At 43.7% G+C, this 22,483-nt stretch overlaps 1 protein-coding gene across 1 annotated transcript in view; it reads left to right on the top strand.

Annotated features, from left to right (window-relative positions):
• Nucleotides 1–3,978: 3,978 nt before the first annotated feature.
• The window catches only part of LOC126092519 (uncharacterized), a 224,392-nt gene continuing 205,887 nt past the window's right edge, over nucleotides 3,979–22,483 (top strand). The window contains exon 1 of the mRNA XM_049908144.1: nucleotides 3,979–4,180. Within this exon, the coding sequence (XP_049764101.1) occupies nucleotides 4,013–4,180 (168 nt within the window). The 5' untranslated portion in view covers nucleotides 3,979–4,012. The remainder of the gene's footprint in view (nucleotides 4,181–22,483) is intronic.

The raw sequence follows: 22,483 nt of genomic DNA, 5'->3' as shown, positions 1-22,483 counted from the left end.
GAAATTTATAAAGTAACTTGTGAATGTGATACTAGATACATTGGCCATCTGACGTTACGTCTGAGCAGCGACATGCCACTGTGGATGTCTGAATGAACCGATAAACAGATCGCTGCCCCAACGATCATGTGAATTTAATTACAGCTGCCTTGCGATGGATAACTTAGTCAATTAAGTTAATTAACAATGGTGGCCCTAGCACAAAAGAAACGTGGGCGCTGTAACTCAAAAAGATTATGAAGATAAGGAGTTCGTCAAACTATTGAATGAAACAACAATCATTTTAAGGCCCTATTTGTTACACGAAGGTGACGAATGGCATGGCGTATCTTCGTAATGCACCAGCTCTGCGTGGTACGGTCTCAACAGCTCGTTCGAAGTCCCCTGCAGAAATATTGAGCCATGCTGCCCTCATAGTCGTCGATAATTGCGGAAGTGTAGCTGGTGTAGAATTTTATGCACGAACTGACCTTTCGGTTATGTCCGATATGTGTTCGATAGGATTCATGTCTGACGATCTAGGTAGCCAAGTAATTCGCTCGACTTGTCCAGAATGTTCTTCAGACCAATCGCGAACAATTGTGGTCAGGTGACATGGCACACTGTCATCGATAAGAAGTCCATCTATGTCTGGGAACATGAAATCAATGAATGGCTGCAAATGGTCTCCAGTCAATGATCACTTCAGTTAGACCGGAGGATCAAGTCCATTCCATGCAAACACAGCTCATAGCAATATGGAACCACCACGAGCTTCACAGTGCCTTGTTTACAATTTGGGTCCGTGGCTTCCTGGTGTCTTAGGCACACTCGAACCCTACCATCTTACCAATTGAATTTGGGACTCATCTGACGAGGCCATGGTTTTCCAGTCGTCTAGGCTCCAACCGATATGACCACGTGTAACCTCCCCCTCACTTATCGACCTTAATGACAGTGAAAAATTAAACCGCGTGTACCTAATGGAAATTTGGGAAAAGCAATCGTCACCGAGATTAATTTGTCGGCAAAGAGGGAGGAAAGGGTTACATCTAAATGAAAGGAAAAATGCTAATGAAACTGGTGGAAATTAATTTTGAAATAAGAGTAAAGTTAGTAAACAAAGTAAATGTGCGGCCGTTACGTTAACAATCAACTAGCGGTAATTAGATATTTGAGATTTGGGGGAAATTACGGTCGCCAGTCCTAAGGACAATTACTATAGTAACTGAAAAAGGAAGATTATTACACATATAATTAGCACTAGAAGCGTGGCAACTGAAGGTTGACGAGTGTAGTGTGAAAACTGAAAGTTTGTCAGAAGTGATAAATTTCGCTTCACTCTGACTTAATTTAGTAAAAGAATTACTAAAACCGGAAAATCGAAAGTTAATTCAGTGACTGAAGTTAATAGTGAGCTTTCTTTCTGAAGCACATCGAAATTCAGTGAAATACGGTTAGTCTTGGACTACCTCAACAATCATTTCAAAAGCTACTTGAATCTACGCAATTTAGAAATAAGAGATTTAACTTTGAACTTGAATTAAGTGATTCTGAACAATTAACAATAGTAAAATTTAGTACGTACCAAGCTGAGCTGCAGTCACAGGTAAGCTAAAATACGGTAACAAAACTCACACTCTTAATTTGTGCTTGTGTAATCTGAATATTGTAGCCAGCTATGAATACTTTAACTGAACTTCGAAATTAAAGTAGTGAAGTGGAATGATGCTGGCGTTTGAATTTCAACGACACTCGGGTTCATTCCGGAAAAGGAAGGGACCCTGCTTGGTAATGCAATTGGGACAATGAGCAACAAACATTCATGCTAAATTGCTGTAATTTTGTGATGCAACAATTTTAAAAGTTTGAAAAGCTGAGGTCTGCCATACAGTTCTAAAACTTTACGTGCTTCCTGTCTTCCTTGTTGGTTGATTGAAGGTTTGAAGCCGTCGATCGAGGAGGTGGCGACAGTCACTCATTGTCGGTCGTCGCTGTTGCAGAAGCTGGATGTTGGCGCGCCTTCTTCTCGACACGGTCACCAGAAGAAACGGGCTCTTGATGTGCGCCAGGTAATGCTTCCCGTCCGCGACACCATGTCAGAAACAATCATCGCAAGTCGAGCGCAATTACATGCTGCCAAACCCCGAAAGCGCGGCAACTCGCGGGAGCTTCACACAACACACCTGCTCCACTCGCTACTCCCGCCAGACTCACTCTCTGCCCGCGCTCCACGCGACAGAGTTAACACTCCCAAAGCTCCTACACACTTTGATTCTTCACACGACCTATCGATGTAATCGTTCGATAGCAGTTTTCCCTAGGCAAGACCCAGCGTAAAAATACAAATAATATTTCCGAAACAAACCAATTATACATCGACATAAGTGCATTAATATATATATACATATAGTAAAACAATTACAATATACGAAGACACAGAAATGTTATGTATTCAGGTAACAAAAATAAGGAAAACAAATTTATAGTACAATAGATGGAAATAGGAGGATATGCATTTCCGGCGTTACACGGAACCCTACCATCTTACCAATTGAAATTGGGACTCATCTGACGAGGCCATGGTTTTGCCAGTCGTCTAGGCTCCAACCGATATGACCACGAGCCCAGGAAAGGTGTTGCTGGCGATGTCGTACTGTAAGCATTGGCATTCCCGACGGTCTTCTGTGGTTATAGCCAACTAACCCAGATTTTGCCGCACGATCCTAAAGGTCACATTCGACGTACGTCCCACATTGACGTATGCGGTTACATCACGCAGTGTTGCTTGTATGTTAGCAACAACAATACTACCCAAACGCCACTACTCTCGGTCGTTAAATGAAACCCATCGGCCACTGCGTGGTCCGTGGGGTGGGGCACTGACTGAAATCTTGTATTCTCGACGCACTCCTGACACTGTGAATCTCGGGATACTGAATTCCCAAACGATTTCCGAAATGGACTATCCCATGCTTCCAGCTCTTACTACCATTCCGCATTCAATGTCTGTTGATTCCCGTCGTATGTTCATAATCACGCCGGAAACCTTTTCACACGAATCAAATGAGAACAAATGACAGCTCTGCCAATGTCCTGTACCTTTATACGTTGGGCATGCGACACTGCTTCCATCTGAATATGTACATGTCTCTGGTACATGACTTTTGTCGCCTGAGTGTGTTATCCGATGCATCTCCCTTTTGGGATTATGTCATCAACAACAGTTTTCACCGGGCCAGTGCATATACCTTAAGTCGTGCATAGAAATGGGTGCCTGATTCTGAAAGGTAGCAGAGAAATAAGAAGGTCATCGAACATCTAACGAGGTAAGTATCGCTGCCAGTCATCGTCAGTCATAGACATCGACGTAACCTCTGATAGCATTTTGAGGTTCAATGAGCACGTGACGTCTCAATGACGTAATTTGGCCAGCTGAAGTACATGACGGTCTACTGAAATACGTCCTCAGGATGACGACGGAGGAATTCAAGACATAAACCTGTCGCGGCAAAGACCCTCTGAAACATTTCTTCGTGGAACATACGCAGTTTGACACTGTCACATGAAACGTTTGGAGCATTATAGGAGGTCCTTCGACCAGCTCGGGATTTTGACGATTTACCGCTGCAGTTGGATAGAATTTAGCGCAGTATCCCTCATCAGGACGTCCTATAACTCTAACAATCAATGCCAGGCCAATAACTGCATGCATAACAGCCAGAGGTGGACCAACGCGTCATTTATTTACTCCATTTGTTAAGCTCCTTCTCTTGGATAATTTCTCTAATTTTTCTGAAAGTGTAATCATCAGTTTGTACATCACGTGTACCTATTTCGGTCCGCTTCGGATAATTCCTTCGTGGTGAATACCGTTCTATTTTTAATTTTTTTTTTGTCTTGGAGTGTATTTGCCATGACCTGCAATTAGTTCTATAGTTACCTAAGGTAACTTGCTGAATGTGAGGTAACATTTTTGGACGCGGCTGTTACAGGGACATGGGGCCTGCAGCTGGTGGAGGTGAGGATCCCGATGCACACCGTGCTGCACCAGAACGCGCGCCTCGAGTGCCACTACGACCTGGAGGGCGAGTCGCTCTACTCGGTCAAGTGGTACAAGGACGGCCGCGAGTTCTACCGCTTCGTGCCCAGGGACACGCCGCCGGCGCAGATCTTCCAGCTGCCGGGAGTCGTCGTCGACGTGAGTACAAAATCGACTGCCATTATGTTTCTTATTCCGGTGGATGCCTTTTCTCCACTATACCTGATATCCTGGTGGCCGCCTGCAGTCCCATGGAGGTGGCATGCAACCAAATTCAAATAGGCATCAAGAGCACTATATGCTTGGATGTGCAAGCGACTAAAATTACAGTTCAACTGAACGAAGTGGGTGGGAATAATGCCTCCTACATTCTGTACAGGATGTGGCAGAAGTCACGATCGTAAATGTTTAACGTTGTTGTACTGAAACAAGGAGCAACGTGGAAGGCAAGCAGCAACATGAAACGACTTCCTAGCTCTGTAAGAATTTGTATTTAAGGGGCTCCGGAAAGGCTCAAAATCATGAAAAGTTCAATTTTTTACTTCTTTGCGTTTTCTGAATCTGCAGACTATTACCTTTTAATAGATATATAATTTATTCAATTCCGAAGACTACAACTATTTTTAAATTTTTTTTGAAATGTGTTCTACATGGGCGTGACCCACTGTGGCGCTGTTAAACTGCTGCCAAATGGTGTTATTATTAACGTCCGTGTTCATCAGGTACATTTTAGTGATGTGAGATAAAGTATGTGTTGTGGCTAACCTGTGATGGTTCAATATATATCGCTGGTGTGATTGTCGATTGTTTCATGTTTATTTACTCTGTCGTTATCTCGAAAACATTCGTAATTAATTCTGTTTCTTGAGTCTCTGTTTTGTTGAAGTATAATAATGAGTAAAAGTAAAGTTGCTGTTGCGACTTTCAATGATGGCAACATTGTAAGGTGCAAGGTATTTAGAAATATGGGAATGAAGATAGGTTCTAACATGGTACGAGCGATGCTTGCTTTAGACAAGGAACGCCTTCGGGTTGCAGACAGGGCTGTAAAGAGTCTAGAAACACAAGCAAGAGTAAACAGGAGGAGGAACAAGAGGAAGCTGGAGGAGGAGTTTGCAGAGGATGAAGATAATCCATCCTATGGACCTGGAATGCACTAAAAAGTTAATCCAATCTTTGTCGCTCGATTCCCAAAACTTTTATTTTCTCATACTAATTACATGTTTTCTAAGGATCTTCCAAACATATTTGTTTCAAACTTTCAGTAAATGTTACACAGTACCTTCTGCATAATTTAACACAGCCTTTTTCCAAAAAACTGTATATTTTTGAATATATAAATAAAAAATTGCAAAAAAAGTTGTGCATTTTCATTACAATTGAAAAAAATCATCTTTAATAACTGAACTAAAATTTTTTAAAATCCCTGTGTTAAGTTGTAGCCCATATTCCAATAAATAATCTGTAAAATGTTCAACTTCCTACCTCAAATACTTTGTGAGGAAAGATGTAATTTATAAGCGTTATTTTAACATTGCAAGTATAGGGCGTTCCGGAGCCCCTTAACAGGAAAAGATATATGTAAGAATGGAATAACACAGAAACTAATATACTCACATACCTCTTGCATATTTCAAGCTCTATGTGCGTGCTGACCATAATTCTTAGAGTTGGATTCGCTGCCACTTGCGTCTCCTTGCCCGGCGCAGCATCTCGGGAGTGGTCATTCTCAGGCTACGGGTAATCTCATCTTTCAGGTCTTCAACGGCAGCTATAAGACTTGCGAAAATATTTTTCCTTATGACGAACCACAGTGAATTATAGCACCTTGTTAAGTCCTGGTTGCTAGGCGGCCATGTAAAGGACCTTCCACGTCCAATCCTTAACGGAAATTGGCTGTTCGACCAGTTTCGTACTGTCCAATAGTGACCATGCGCACCAGCCTATTGCATAACCACGTCTATCTTCAAGCCAACTTTGTCGAGTTCAGATAAGATCCAGTGGGATAACATATGGGGGTACAATGCCTCTGTCACAGACTCATCGAAGAAATACGGCTCGATGATGAGGTCAATGGTAACTCCGGCTCGTAGCACAAGGAGTGGTGCGGGGTAATTTCTCCGTAACAGTGAGGGTTATCTTGCGCCGAGACGTAAACATTTCGCGACCGGAAGGTAAGATACACAGCACATTCATTTGTTAAGATAACCTTACGGCAAGCCGCTGATGTTGGAAAAGCTGCATGTAACTGTTCGCACGAATGATGCCGCGTATTCATATTATGATCACTTAACATTCATTTCCTTCTTTCTTCATCCAATGACTCTTGGAGCTTCTCGGAATGTTCATATCCGCTGACCATTTTTTTGTCGGATGAGCTGGAGAAAGAAGCGATGATGCATTTAAGCGTTCGGTAACTTCATTTTCCAAGTCATATTTCTTGGTCAGTCACAGACCCACCTGAAAAGGCCTTTCTTTGCAGTTTCCGGAGAGTAGGCTCCATTAGGGCTTACTCCCTTTAAGCGTTTAAAAATGTTTTCCATAACTTTATGGTATGTCCCAGCCGTTCGTTGCTTTTCATGCGCCTATACCACTAGCTAGAAGACGTCCTTCAAGTGTGACTCTATTAGTACCCACTCCTACAAGACAAATGTTTCCTACGTTGCGATGTCTCTTTTGCTTTCAAGGGCTGCAGACGAAAGACACCTGGTAAATCAGTAGAAGAGGCGAAACAGACTGCATTCCTGCCATACTGTGGAGTACCTAGCAGCAAGTTAGAACGTCTGCTGCAGAAACATGGACGTGCCCCCAAGATACGAGATATGTTGCGCCCTGTTAAAGACGACATTGCTCTACGAGTGCCCGACGTGTACTGTGTACCCTGTGAATGTGGTAGTATGTATATCGGACAAACAATTCGCACGGTTGCGGAGTGTTGTACTGAGCACAAGCGCCATATAAAACAAAGGTAGCTTGACAAGTCGGCCATAGCGGAGCATTGCCTAGAAGACGGACATAAAATACAGTTCGAAAATACAAAAGTGTTGGCTCATGCATCTATATATTGGGACTCTGTTATAAAGGAAGCGACGGAGACTCGTTTAAACAACAACAATTTCAACAGAGACCAGGGGTACACACTCAGTAGGGCATGGGGGCGGGCGTTGGACATCGAAAGAAAGCAAAGACAGATGCGCGACGCTGGAGTGGCAAATGTGGCGCCTGCCCCTGGCGCCACCTAATGTCACAGATGCCGCCACGAGCCATAGCTCCGCTAGCTGCCCGGTTCGACTTTGAAGCGCGCCATATTGGATCTGTCTGATTGGCTGCTGCTGATGTCATCATGCCTATATAAGCGAGAAGCCGTAGCAGTCCCGGCCTAACAAACCCCCCTCTGCTACCTCTTCCTATCGTCCCATCTGCCTCACCTCCGTGTTCAGTAAGGTCTTTGAGGCCATCCTCTCTCGCCGTATCCACCGCCACCTTAACCAGCACCGCCTCCTTCCTCTTACCCAATGTGGCTTCCGGCCTTCCTTCTCTGCTGACGACCAGCTCCTTAACCTTACCCATCTTCTTTCCCTCCAACTTAACTCCCGTCGCTCTGCTATCTTTGTTTCCCTTGTTCTCCAGAACGCCTATGACCGTGTCTGGCGTCCCGGGCTCCTTTTCAAACTCCAGACCTATGATCTCCCCATCAACTTCGTCCATCTCGTTGCTTCCTTCCTCTCCCATCGTCCCTCCAATGTGACTATCAACAATTCCAACTCCCGTACTTTCTACCCCTCTGCCGGCGTGCCCCAAGGTTCTGTCCTTTTCCCTCTCCTGTATCTCCTGTACACTGCTGATATGCCCAAACCTCCCCCTCCTGTTCATCTTCTACAGTTCGCTGATGACACCGCCTTCCTAGCCCTTTATCCTACCCTTCAACGGTCCCAACGTACCCTCCAAACCCACCTTGACCAATTAACCGCTTGGTGCAACCAGTGGTTCCTCCGTGTTAATCCCTCCAAGACCCAGGCGATCATCATGGGCCGCACTACCCGTTCCTTCCGCCTCCATGATTTCTACCTCACCATTTATGGCCGTCCTATCCACCTCACTCCTACCCTCAAATACTTTGGCCTCACACTCGACCGCCACCTCACCTGGACTCCCCATCTCCTTACCATCCAAAACAAAGCTCGCAACTGCCTCCGCCTCCTGAAACTCCTGTCCGGCCGGACGTGGCGTCTGCATCCTTCCACCATCCTTCACACCTACAAATCCATGATCCGCCCCATCCTTTGTTATGCCAGCATCGCTTGGATTTCCGCCCTTCCCCGGTTCTATAAAGCCCTCCAAATCCTCGAACGCCATGCACTCCGCCTCGCCTTCCGCATCCGCCTTCCGTCCCCCACGCGCATCCTCTACGACCTCATCCCCTTCCCCCACCTTCTCCTTTTCCTTGAACACATCCACACACTATATATTGTCCGCCGCCTTGATCCCCCTCACCCCCTGGTGTCTCCCTTCCTCTCCACTCCCAACCAGTTGCCGCGCCTTTACCGTTGTGTCCCTCCCTCTCTCCATCTCCACAGCCTCCATCTCCTTTCCCAACACAACTTCCACCGTCTACCCCTCCCGGATGATGAGCTTCGCCCTGACATCTACCCTTCCTACCAACTCTAACCCCCTCTTCCTGCCTCCTCCTCAGGGCTCCCTCTCCCCTCCCCTCCCTCCTTCTGAGCGGATTTCCCCTCCTACTCCCCCTCCATCTCTTGTGCCTTCTTTCAGTGTCTCTGCGCTCCCTCCTGCCCTGTCTTCCCTTTTCCTCTCCCACCCCATGTGTCTCCTGCCTCTTTGTGAACCCACGGTTGCCCCTCCTCTCTTCATCCCGCCGCTTCCCCAGGGTTTTAAGTGTGTTGTTTCGGAGTGTTTTTAATACTGAGGCCAACCTTTAACCTGTGCATGCGCATCCAGTGTCTTTTCTGTGTTTTAATAATCGCCAACTGTGTTATTTAACTTTCTGGTGACTTTTTTAACTGTCCTCAATGAACGTCTACGTGTCAGTGTATTTTAACCTCCATTTTCTCCCCTTACTCTGTTTTATCCTCCCCTTTTTATCTCCTTATGTATGTATTATTTTATTCTTATTTTAGTTGTCATGTCACTTGGCTGAAGAGCGGCGGATTGTGCTGTTGCCAGCCCTCCCCTGCCCATATGGGGCAGGGGAATGAAATTACAATAAATAAAATAAAATAAAGCAGTCCAGGCAGTCAGTGAACTCCTGACGAAGATGGCGGAGATGGTCATCGAAAGCTCGAGGATTTTATTCGAACTGACGCGGCTTGAAAACCGAGAACGTTTTATTCCGATATGCCGCCGCGAAAGCCTCCGAGGACAAATAACTAACCTGTTAACACCACAAGACACGGCGCTAAGAGGCTAAAAAAAATTTCGCTAAAACCGCAAACAACGCTGCCATATACCGTCAAGTGAAGTTCATTGCGCCGGCACCCAACTGCAGCCACATAGACATCAAACTGTCTGGATGAAAATCCCGATCCTCTGAACATGTAAACGAAACTGCCGGAAACTCGATAGAAATTTTCGGAAATAGAAAACCAGTGAAGAACTAGGAATACCTTTGAACTCTTGCAGCAGTAATTACTCGTTGGTCTCCTTTATTAATTTGCCAGATCTAGTTTCCGTTGTTGCCGTGGGTTGATTTCCGAAAATTTCTATCTAGGTTCCCGCAGTTCCTTTTAGTTATTCTGACGATCGGATTTCGTGCGTAACGTAACAACGGCGAAACCCGTTATTTTAAAATAACTTTGTAACCGTGACAGTTTTGATTTTAATATTGAATGTAATGAAATTGAATTCCCCAAAACGTTCCTATTCTCGTATTGCTTTCACAAATTAACAACCTTCCTCAAAATTACTCCCACTCGCGACTCCCCGTCTTAACTCATCCCAATCCACTATTTGAACAAAATTCGGATCATCACCTGTCTCTCTCTTGCGTTGGTAAGACCTTTCTACAGATGTCATATTTTTTTCTGATGAATTACGTGGACAATATACACAGGTACACTGCAAATGTTACTGTAGCTCAAGCATAACATCAGCTTACATAACATTGTTTCGTTACATGTTAATACACACATATCCCAAGACACGAGAATGCTTAGAAAAGTTTGTGGCATCACCACCAAATGTCAGCTTTGGCGGAACGACTTTTCCACGGGTTATTCTTTATGAGTACACACACGACGCCTCAACGCTGTGTGTAGAACACCTGCGGTGCGGATGTATCCCTGTTGTTCCCCTTTAGTAATTTGTCGAGCTGGAAAAAATCGAGATTATAGCATCGATTAAGTACTTTGTGTGGGAATGCATGAAAGAAAAGGTGATTCGTGCCGATTTTCTGAGCACACTAGGTCACTTTGTTCTTTAGTACTCAACTGCTGCCAAGTTGATAAATGAGTTTGAATCTCGTCGGGACACGTTAGATGTTGATCCGCGTAGTGGTTGTCTAAGATGTGCCACTACCCCAGAAATTATTGAAAAAGTCCTTGAAATGCCTTCGGAGTATCGCCGATTGAAAGTGCGACAAAATGCTGATGCCTTATGGAAATCATCTGAAGGCACGTTACATTTTAACAGTGAACTGGGTACGGGCCTATTATTTGCTAGATGGGTGCTGCGCGACGCTTAACGGAGGATCAGAAACGCATCAGAACTGTAATGTCCGAACAATGTTTGACCCTTTTTCAGTTACGCCAGTACGTGACTAAAGCCGTCGGCACACGGACCGTGCATCCGAACGTTGAGCGTTGAGCGTGCCGAGTTTCTGACGTCATAGCGTGGAATAGTACGTTCGGGAGTCTTTCCGAACGTGCAGAGCAATATTTGGCATGTCAGATATTCTGAGCGTGCGTTTGAGCGTTGACCAATGAGATGACGCCACCTACGTCACAAGCACGCCGCCTTCCTTCAGTACACAGTTGTGCGGCGCCATATTGACATTCATTTCAAGTCTATATACGCCGTTTCTGACCACCAGCAAATTGAGAATCACTGGAAAACCCGCTGTTAGTTGTGTGATTCCATCCAATAAATTAATGAGAAACATCATATTCGAAGCCAAAGAATTATTGTAACTTGCGTATTATGATAGTAGGCTATTTGAAGACAGCGACACACTGAAGATCCACCCAAAATGCATTGTTCTTGGTACAATTTGTTATAATTAAATATCAATTAATAACATAATTACCTGCGATTAACGTTTTTACCAATGGGTAAGATAATATGATTCAGCGCTGTGTATTGTTGGTTTAGCGTAGTGAGTAGCGTCTCTGACCATTAAAAAGGTTTTGATGGGGCGGTGGTTCGCGTCATAACCCTTCCAAATTTTTCCTAACATTCGCGGTTTTATTAGGTTCTGATACTTTATTATTAGTTTAATATAATGATATACTAGAATATTTGATGTTATGTAAATATAAGTTCACCTTTTTTTGAGGGGTGACTTTGTCCGATTGGCTTAATCTACAGGACAGCTTGCGCTACTTGTATGAAGATATTTTGCTCCTTTTACGCTTCGTAATTAACATGTTGCAAGGATTCTGCTACTGGGTAGGAACAGTGATCAAGTAAGACTGACCCTGGAGTTTTACTAAAATGTGGGAATGATGAAATAATGTTTATATTATGCGGAGAAGTATTTCGAATTTGTACCGCACTGTTTGTAATGGAACTTTTATAAGCCTGTGTCCTTATTGATTGGACATGGTACTTTCCTTTTCGTGGACGATGAAGGAAATGTGCGTTTTAATAGAGCTAACGTGGGAATTTTACGCGCGCCCGTTGAGTAAACAGTGTGATTTATGAACTAGAAACATCCCTCAACTGCCGCTGGAGTGCGTTGCAATCGCGTATAGCACGTCGGGCCCCACGAACCGTATGCACAAGTCGCATCGTTCCTGAGCGTTCAGCAGCACGTTGAACTCGGCACGCTCAACGTTAACGTTCGACAGCACGGTCCGTGTGCCGACGGCTTTAGCAATAGCGGTAGGAAGGGTTGGCCACGTACTGATCACGTATCCCACCATCATGGATCGCTGATCGTACTGCCTTGCAGGCAAAAGTTAGTCGAAACAGGACAAACGGCTTATTCGTGAGTGATGTTTATGTTCACGTTACTGATGGCAATTTTAATAAAGCGTAATTTTTTCAACGAGGGAATTAACGTGATAAGCAGTCTATAAATATCCAGCAATGCTAAAAAGGTGCTCAATGCCCCAATAAGTATTTTACAGCTGGGAAGAGTTCCCATAAATTAGTTCACACTACTGACTTATAACGAAGAAAGCTTGCTACTGGAGGTATATCACAATGTCAGGACTGATTATAAGTTATTCTGAAAGAGAAAAGACGTCTTGAAACACAATTATAATTCAGTGTTTTACTCCCACAATGTTTTTTGAAGTTAAATATTGGAAAGTAAAGCAGAATCAACTCTAAGAATTGGGCGCTACTCTATTGACGTACTCTCCAATGGATCAAGACCAAAAGTCAGACACCTGCGTTAAATGCAGCACAAAAGGGGAACAATATGAACACTACCTGCTAGCCATGGTTATTGTCTTCAGTAGCCTACTGTGACACATTCTGCAGATCTGCAGTACGACGATTCTACGGCTAGGAAATAGAATATCTGGTGAAATACCGCACGTTTTTCTGTATCAGCTGTTGTAGTCATAAGCGGGAGCTGTATGTTAGTAGACGTGGAATGAATGTTTATAAACCAGTAATTAATGTCTTGTAAAATAACAGATGTGTCCCATAAATCAGCTTTGAGCCAGCTAATAAATGAAATAATTCAATATTCTATTCCGAATAATGAAGCCGCCTCCGCCTGCGCGATAAAACTTCCCGCTCCGGGGTCTGTCAAACTGTTTGTCACTCACAACGCAACGAATTTCCATCCCGTTTTAGACCACTAATAAATCTCCATTGGCTCGTGAGATTTTATATTTATTTATTACGCTTTATTGTCCCCACTAGTTGGTTAAATCACAGACGTAATTAAAATTTGTGTTGTGAAATATCTCACTAAAACCATCGTGAACAATAAAACAATGTTTTTCTATAATTTTTGCTTTTGTCGTGTTGTTTCTTCAAAAGGAAACTGTCAACCGTCTACAGAATGAACATAGTAACAGCGTCCTTTATTAAAAGACATTACGCAGTAGCCTGTGTCTCGAAACAAGGGAGTTCAAATTTACTTTTACACCTTCAAATGTAAGTTTTAAGGAGGGTCCATCACTTCTGATGGATACCAGGACGGATCCTTATACGGGTAATGAATGCTTCCTGCATTTGTCATACTCGTATTGAGTAGCATCGAATTTTTAAAACTTAGGAGTACAGCACATTTTAAACTCCAAACTGAATTTATTATTTTTAGTCTGCCACCTAGTGAACATAATGAATCATTACGGAGGCAATTTATCATTCTTCATGTTGTATCTGCTCGACAGTTTGAAGAGTAGAGATTACATCGGAGGGGACATCTAGAACATTGCACTAGTGTTTTAACAGGAAAAAAACAGAAGTTCAACTACCGTTCTCAACTTTGAGTTAGCGTATTTATTCTGTATTCATGCACCATCTGCAAGGGGATGTTTAGGTTGATTGCTGCTGTGGTCTTAAGTGCAGAAACTGGTTAGATGCGGCTCACGCCCGGGTTCCCGGGTTCGATTCCCGGCGGGGTCAGGGATTTTCCCTGCCTCGTGATGACTTGGTGTTGTGTGATGTCCTTAGGTTAGTTAGGTTTAAGTAGTTCTAAGTTCTAGGGGACTGATGACCATAGATGTTAAGTCCCATAGTGCTCAGAGCCATTTGAACCAGTTTTAGATGCAGCTCTCCATGCTATTCTATCCTGTGCAAGCCTCTTTACCTCCGAATAACTACTGCAACCTACATACTTCTGAATCGGCTTAGTGTATTCACCTCTTGTTTTCCGTCTACGATTTTTACTCTCCACGCTTCCCACCAATGCATAATTGGTGATCCCTTAGTGCCTCAGAACGTGTGCTACCACCTGATTCCTTCTTACCGCGCGAGGTGGCGCAGTGGTCAGACACTGGACTCGCATTCGGGAGGACGATGGTTCAATCCCGCGTCCGGCCATCCTGATTTAGGTTTTCCGTGATTTCCCTAAATCGCTCCAGGCAAATGCCGTATGGGTTCCTTTCAAAGGGCACGGCCGACTTCCTTCCCCGTCCTTCCCTAATCCGATGAGACCGATGACCTCGCTGTCTGGTCTCCTTACCCAAAACAATCCAAACGATTCCTTCTTGTAGTCAAGTTGTGCCACAGATTCCTCTTCTCCCCCATTCTCTTCAGTACCTCCTCATTAGTTACGTGATCTACCCATCTAATTCTCAGCATTCTTCTGGAGCACCACATTTCGAAAGCTTCTATTCTCTTCATGTCTAAACTGTTTATCGTTTATGTTTCACTTCCATACATGGCTACAGAAAAGGCTTCCTGACACTAAAATCTATACTCGATGGTAACAAATTTCTCTTCTTCAGAAACGCTTTCCTTGCCATTGCCAGGCTATATTTTATGTCTTCTCTACTTCCACCATCATCAGTTATTTTGCTCCCCAGATAGCGAAACTCGTTTACTACTTTAAGTGTCTCATTTCCTAACCTTATTCCCTCAGCATCACCTGATTTAATTCGATTAAATTCCGTTATCTTCGTTTTGCTTTTGTTGATGTTCATCTTATATCCTCCTGTCAAGGCACTGTCCATTCTGTTCAGCTGCTCCTATAGGGCTTTTGCTGTCTCTGACAGTATTACAGTGTCATCGGCATATCTCAAAATTTTTATTTCTTCTCCATGGATTTTAATACCTGCTCCAAAATTTTCTCTTGTTTTCTTTTTCTGCTTGCTCAATATCCACTCTGAATATCATCGGGAATAGGCTACAATCCTGCCTCACTCTCTTCTCAACCACTGCTTCCCTTTCAGGCCCCTCGACTATTATAACTGTCATCTGGTCTCTGTACAAATTGTAAACAGCCTTTCGGTCCTTATATTTTACAACTGTCACCTTCAGAAGTTGAATGAGAGTATTACAGTCAATATTGTCAAAAGCTTTATCTAAGTCTACAAATACTAGAAACGTACGCCTGCCTGTACTTAACCTATGTTCTAAAAAAATGGTTCAGATGGCTCTGAGCACTATGGGACTTAACTTCGAACGTCATCAGTCTCCTAGAACTTAGAACTACTTAAAGCTAACTAACCTAAGGACATCACACACTTCCATGCCCGAGGCAGGATTCGAACCTGTGACCGTAGCATCCACTCGGTTCCAGACTGTAGCGCCTTTAACCGCTTGGCCACACCGGCCGGCCTATGTTCTAAGATGAGTCGTAGGGTCAGTACTGCCTTGCGCGTTCCAACATTCCTACGGAATCCTAATTGATCTTTCCCGAGGTCAGCTTCTACCAGTTTGTCCATTCATTTCTAAAGAACTTGTGTAAGTATTTTACAACCATGACTTATTAAACTGATAGTTCGTTAATTTTCACACTTGTCAACACCTGCTTTTTTTGGAATTGGAATATCTATATTCTTCTTGAACTCTGAATGTATTTCGCCTGTCTCATACATCTTGCTCACCACATGGAAGAGTTTTGTCTCTTCCAAGGCTATCAGTAAGTCTAAGGAGTGCTCTCTACTCTCAGGGTCTTGTTTCGAATTAGGTCTTTCAGTGCTCTGTCAAATTGTTCATGCAGTATCATGTTTTCCCTTTCGTCTTCAACCGCGTCCTCTTCCATTTCCAAAATATTGCCCTCAAGTACGTCGCCCTTGTATAGACCCTCTATATACTCCTTCCACCTTTCTTCTTTCCCTCCTTTGCTTAGGACTGGTTTTCCACCTGTACTCTTGATACTCATACAGGTGGTTCTCTTTTCTCCAAAGGCCCCTTTAATTTTCCTGTGGGTAGTATCTTATCTTTCCCTAGTGATACATGCTTCTACATCCTTAAATTGGTCCTCTAGCCATTCCTGCTTAGCCATTTTGCACTTCCTGTCGATTTGTTTTTGAGATGTTTATATTCCTTTCAGCCTGTTTCATTTACTGCACTGTTATATTTCTCCTTTCATCAGTTAATTTCAGTATTTCACTAGCTCTTGTCCTTTTACCTACTTGATCCTCTGGTGCCTTCACTATTTCGTCTCTCAAAGCTATCCATTCCCCTAATACTGCGTTTCTTTCCCCTGTTCTTGTCAACCGTTCCATAATGCTCGCTCTGAAACTCTCTACAACCTCTGGTTGTTTCACTTTATCCAGATCCCATCTCCATAAATTCCTACCATTTTGCCATTTCTACAGTTCATAACCAATAAATTGTGGTCAGAGCCCACATCTGCCCCTGCAAATGTCTTACAATTTAAAGAGACACATCTGTAGTAGAGTAGACAAAGGGAGAAACCTTTAGATTTACGGCATAACACCTGGTTCCTAAATATCTGTCTTACCATTATATACTCTATGTGAAACCCTCCAGTGTCTCCAGGCCTCTTCCACGTATACAGCCTTCTTTCGTGATTCTTAAACCAAGTGTTAGCTACGACTGACCTACGCGCTGGCCAGAGTTCTACCAGGCGACTTCCTCTTTCATTCCTTACCCCAAGTCCCTATTCACCTACTATTTTTCCTTCTCTTCCTTCTCCTAAAATCTAATTCCACTCCCCCGTGACTGTTAAATTTTCGTCACCCTTAACTATCTGGATAATTTATTTTATAGCGTCATACATTTCTTCAATCTCTTCACCATCTGCGGAGCTAGTTGGCATATAAACTTGTACTATTGTGGTAGGCGTGGGCTCCGTGTCTATCTTGGCTACAATAATGTGTTAACTATGCTGATCATACTAGCTTATTCGCGTTCTTATCTTTTTATTCATTATTACACCTACTCCTGCATTACCGTTATTCGATATTGCATTAATAACCCTGTATTCACCTGACCAGAAGTCCTGTTCCTCCTGTGAACGAACTTCACTAACTCCGACTATATGAAACTTTATCCTATCCACTTCTCTTTGAAAATTTTCTAAACGACGTCCTTCTGATTAGTACCCTCCAGGAGATCCGAACGGAAACTATTTTACCTCCGGAATATTTTTTACAAGAGGACGCTGTCACCATTTAACCATACAGTTAAGCTGCATGCCCTCTTTAAAAAATTACGGTTGTAGTTTCTCCTTTCGCAGTACCATCACAGCAAGGCCGTTTTGATTGATGTTACAAGGCCAAATCCGTCAGTCATCGAGACTGGTGTCCCTGCAACTACTGAAAAGGCTGCTGCCCCTCTTCAGGAAACACACGTTTGTCTGGCCTCCCAACCTACGGTACGGCTATGTCTATCGCTGAAACATGCAAGCCTCCTCCCCCCCCCCCCCTCCGTAACGGCATGGCCCAAGGTTCGTGAGGGGGGAGGGGGTAGGTTGATTATTAATCCACAATGACACAGAACAACAAAAAATTAGATGGAACTTGTTTAAAGACAAAGAAAAAAATCTCAGCTGTCTCACCGCAAAATAGTCAATCGGGACGGACCGACCACCATGTCAGCTAATGGTGTCATTTGGATGTGACAAGTGGAGCGTGGAGTCAGCACACAGCTGTCCCGTCCGTTACCGTTTTTTCAAACCGCTATTCCCCTTTCAAGTTGTCACTCAGTTGGCATCACTAGGCTGAATGCGCTCTATTCTACTCTGCCACCATGGAAACGATCCTGGCAGTAACAGGAACTGAACCCAGGTTCTCCACGCGGTGATCAGCAATGCTCTTCACTCATTAACGGAGGCGGATGGTTTCTAGGAGACGTTGTGACCAATGACGAAGAGGCTACCAGGCAATAACCTGACTAAAGAGACACATCTACTAGTAGAGTAGACAAAGGGATAAAGCCTCTTTCGATTTACGGCATAACAATTACATCCATAAAACGTTAGTTTTCTCTAATTAGCGGAAATATTTTATAACTAACCTGGCGTGTGTGGTTTTTTACGTTCGTGTCTATTCAAATATCAACAAGTCTGGGCTGTTCGCCTTCTGTTATTCCTTTTAACGACGATGTGGAGAACTCCCAACTACGGCAATTCCAAGAGAAGCGTGGGGAATAACCATAAGGAGGAATAAGGAGGTGCATCATAAGTATGTGTAGACGTATTAAACAGTGCCCTATGTTTTTCTTCGTAGGCCGAGCGCGCTTAACACACAATGTCACAACCAGGCCATGCGCAAAGCGAGCGAGTCAAGAGTGGAATGTCACGGATTACTTCAGTCCTAAATTACAATGTTGTTCAGACGCACATGCATGTTTGAAGGACACTATAATGTAACGTACGGTCAGTGTACAAACACAAACGTTGTAATAAGCAGTGATACAGGGTGTTTCAAAAATGACCGGTATATTTGAAACGGCTATAAAAACTAAACGAGTAGCGATAGAAATACACCGTTTGTTGCAATATGCTTGGGACAACAGTACATTTTCAGGCAGACAAACTTTCGAAATTACAGTAGTTACAATTTTCAACAACAGATGGCGCTGCGGTCTGGGAAACTCTATAGTACGATACTTTCCACATATCCACCATGCGTAGCAATAATATGGCGTAGTCTCTGAATGAAATTACCCGAAACCTTTGACAACGTGTCTGGCGGAATGGCTTCATATGCAGATGAGATGTACTGCTTCAGCTGTTCAATTGTTTCTGGATTCTGGCGGTACACCTGGTCTTTCAAGTGTCCCCACAGAAAGAAGTCACAGGGGTTCATGTCTGGCGAATAGGGAGGCCAATCCACGCCGCCTCCTGTATGTGTCGGATAGCCCAAAGCAATCACACGATCATCGAAATATTCATTCAGGAAATTAAAGACGTCGGCCGTGCGATGTGGCCGGGCACCATCTTGCATAAACCACGAGGTGTTCGCAGTGTCGTCTAAGGAGTTTGTACCGCCACAAATTCACGAAGAATGTCCAGATGCAGATGCAGTAATCGTTTCGGATCTGAAAAATGGGCCAATGATTCCTTTGGAAGAAATGGCGGCCCAGACCAGTACTTTTTGAGGATGCAGGGACGATGGGACTGCAACATGGGGCTTATCGGTTCCCCATATGCGCCAGTTCTGTTTATTGACGAAGCCGTCCAGGTAAAAATAAGCTTCGTCAGTAAACCAAATGCTGCCCACATGCATATCGCCGTCATCAATCCTGTGCACTATATCGTTAGCGAATGTCTCTCGTGCAGCAATGGTAGCGGCGCTGAGGGGTTGCCGCGTTTGAATTTTGTATGGATAGAGGTGTAAACTCTGGCGCATGAGACGATACGTGGACGTTGGCGTCATTTGGACCGCAGCTGCAACACGGCGAACGGAAACCCGAGGCCGCTGTTGGATCACCTGCTGCACTAGCTGCGCGTTGCCCTCTGTGGTTGCCGTACGCGGTCGCCCTACCTTTCCAGCACGTTCATACGTCACGTTCCCAGTCCGTTGAAATTTTTCAAACAGATCCTTTATTGTATCGCTTTTCGGTCCTTTGGTTACATTAAACCTCCGTTGAAAACTTTGTCTTGTTGCAACAACACTGTGTTCTAGGCGGTGGAATTCCAACACCAGAAAAATCCTCTGTTCTAAGGAATAAACCATGTTGTCTACAGCACACTTGCACGTTGTGAACAGCACACGCTTACAGCAGAAAGACGACGTACAGAATGGCGCACCCACAGACTGCGCTGTGTTCTATACCTTTCACGCCACTTGCAGCGCCATCTGTTGTTGAAAATTGTAACTACTGTAATTTCGAAAGTTTGTCCGCCTGAAAATGTACTGTTGTCCCAAGCATATTGCAACAAACGGTGTATTTCTATCGCTACTCGTTTAGTTTTTATTGCCGTTTCAAATATACCGGTCATTTTTGAAACACCCTGTATATGCTCCATCGACAGACATGAGAGACGGCCTTTAAACACGTCAGGGCAAGTGATCACCGTGTTGCCTTCGAAGGGTGACCTAGAAAGTGGCGCTTGCTCCCGTGGGCATGGTCGCGTCCGTAGCAGACATAAGGACGTCAGTGTGACTGTGTTGTTACGCAGCGGTGATTGCAGCATCAGATTGAGAAGTTCATCTGAAGAAACCTTTGAAACACTAGTCGTGGCTTATTAACGTAACCGTCCCTGTTGTTTGTACTCACATTCAGCATTCATTGTTTCTGTGCCATCCAATAGCAACACATTTTTTTTTCATTGGTGTAGCGTACAAGTAAACCCATTACATCAACCTCCACAGAAACAGCGAGAAAAGTCATCATATCAATTCTGAGCTCACACCAGAAGCGATCAAAGAAGAAATCATAAAGTTTTTCAGAGAAACCCGGGGTTCCTAACGTGTATAAAACGGAGCTGTTGTGCCCGCGATTGAGTCCACAGCAGTCAATGGCCGATACTCCTTTGAAAACAGCCACATCTACAGGTGTTCGTCACTCTTCAGTGTAACGTGTGCTAAGTGGGTATAACGTCACACTCTCTTCAAAGTCTCCCAAGAAAGAAAAATCGCGACAGAAGCTTTCAGAAAGTGTAAATGACTTCGACTGAAATCTGATACGAAGGAAAGTACATGCATTTACGTAACGAATCGTCAAAAATTTATTGACAAAGTGCTTGCTGTAGTGGACGAAGATCCAGATTTGGTAATTTTCGGAGAGTTAAATTTTATAAAATACTAGTTTAGCGCCCGCTGCTTCGTTCGCCTAGAGTGTATGACCTACAAAGTTTTTTTTTCCTATTTTTCCTTAATCAAATGTTTATGTTGTTAACAAATTTCAACACCTTCTAAGCTTTTCACGCTAAATAAGGTGATAGAAGTATGGTATTTTGCCGAATGTACTTCTGACCAAAAAGCGATTCTGGTAGCTGGAGTCCTAGGCTTTTGTTAATCATGTCTTTTGCGTTCTTGTGGTGGTATTTCCGTAGAAAACTCATCCCTTAACACATATTTCTGTGTATATAACACGGAAGTGAAAAATCAGATTTCACAGATTTATCCGTAAATTTTTTTTAACGTAGCGAAATATTTACTTAGAAATATTCATCCCCTAATCTTCCCCCGTAGTGGCTGAATTTCCAAAAATGCTGAAACACGTACTGTTTTATTTCTGTTTGAGGAATAGTATACAAATTTTCGTACTTGTATTTTCAAAATTGCCGTGATAACGACAGTTTTCAAAAACATTTAATACCCTATTTCTCTCCCTTAGTGGCGGAAATTCGAAAAGTCGCCACTTAAACGGGGCCTTGCAGTGTATGCTTCACATCATCTGCAAATTTCAACTTTCTGTTCTTTAGTGCTTTGGGCTGGACGATGATGGGTCAGTGAGTGAGTTAGTCTGTCGGGACAATACCTCTAACATACATAGATTTAAAAAAAATGTATGTTAAATGTTTTCGACGTGGAGGCAATAGCATCTTGATACACAGGGGTGACGTCGTTTTATGGAGACGGCGTTATCTGCGAACCATTGAATTATGGACAGATGAACGGAACCACATTTACTATTTGTGAGAGACGTGGATGAACGTAGAACATACCTGAAGTATCGTCTCGGTAGGTCATGATGATGAGAATAAGGTTGTATTTTCTATTTTTGAGCCTGACAACCGTAGCTATAGGTGAATGGAAACAGTTATTAACCGGCGGTTTCGACCGCTCAGCTCATCGTCTGATACTAGAATGTTTGATACGATATTGTATAAGGGTCTCTTGGCCGAACGGGGCCCCTTAAGGTATTCTGGAAAGTTCCTGTAAACTTTGGAAAGTTGGTAATGAAATACTCACAGAAGCGAAACTGAGTGCGCGGTTATTGAGTCGTCTGTGGATAGCACTGCCGACAAAAGCGTAGCCGCCCAAAGACAAGGTTTCGTGGTTGAATCCCGGTCCCGTTCCGAGATTCCCACACCAAATGGACCTCACCGTGCTTTTTCAGAGTAGTCACGAGTGCGTAGACAGTGGCATAGGAGCTGTACAGTTAAACTGAGCTTCCCTTTTCACCATACACTGCATGGAAGAGATTATCCATTCTTAAATTAACTTTGTGAATTGACACATAGGACAGTCTCCCGTTTGTTCTTGTGTTCCTCCCGTTGGTATCGTCCCTCGCAGAAGATAAAGTTGTGCCTCTGGAGAAGTTCTGACATGGAAACAAACTGTTTGGTTATAGATGGAAGTGCGGATAGTAAATCGACGTTAAACGATAGTTTGGGACGTCATTATGTTGCGTGTACTAATAAACGCCGTAAATTAATACACAGTTACTCAGTTTAACACATACGATTTTGTATAATACTAAAAACCGAGAGCATGATTGACACGGAGTTTGGAC

The sequence above is a fragment of the Schistocerca cancellata genome, chromosome 7, assembly GCF_023864275.1.
Source record: "Schistocerca cancellata isolate TAMUIC-IGC-003103 chromosome 7, iqSchCanc2.1, whole genome shotgun sequence".
In the NCBI taxonomy this organism is placed as follows: domain Eukaryota; kingdom Metazoa; phylum Arthropoda; class Insecta; order Orthoptera; family Acrididae; genus Schistocerca; species Schistocerca cancellata.
This window is presented reverse-complemented; position numbering and strand designations above follow the sequence as displayed.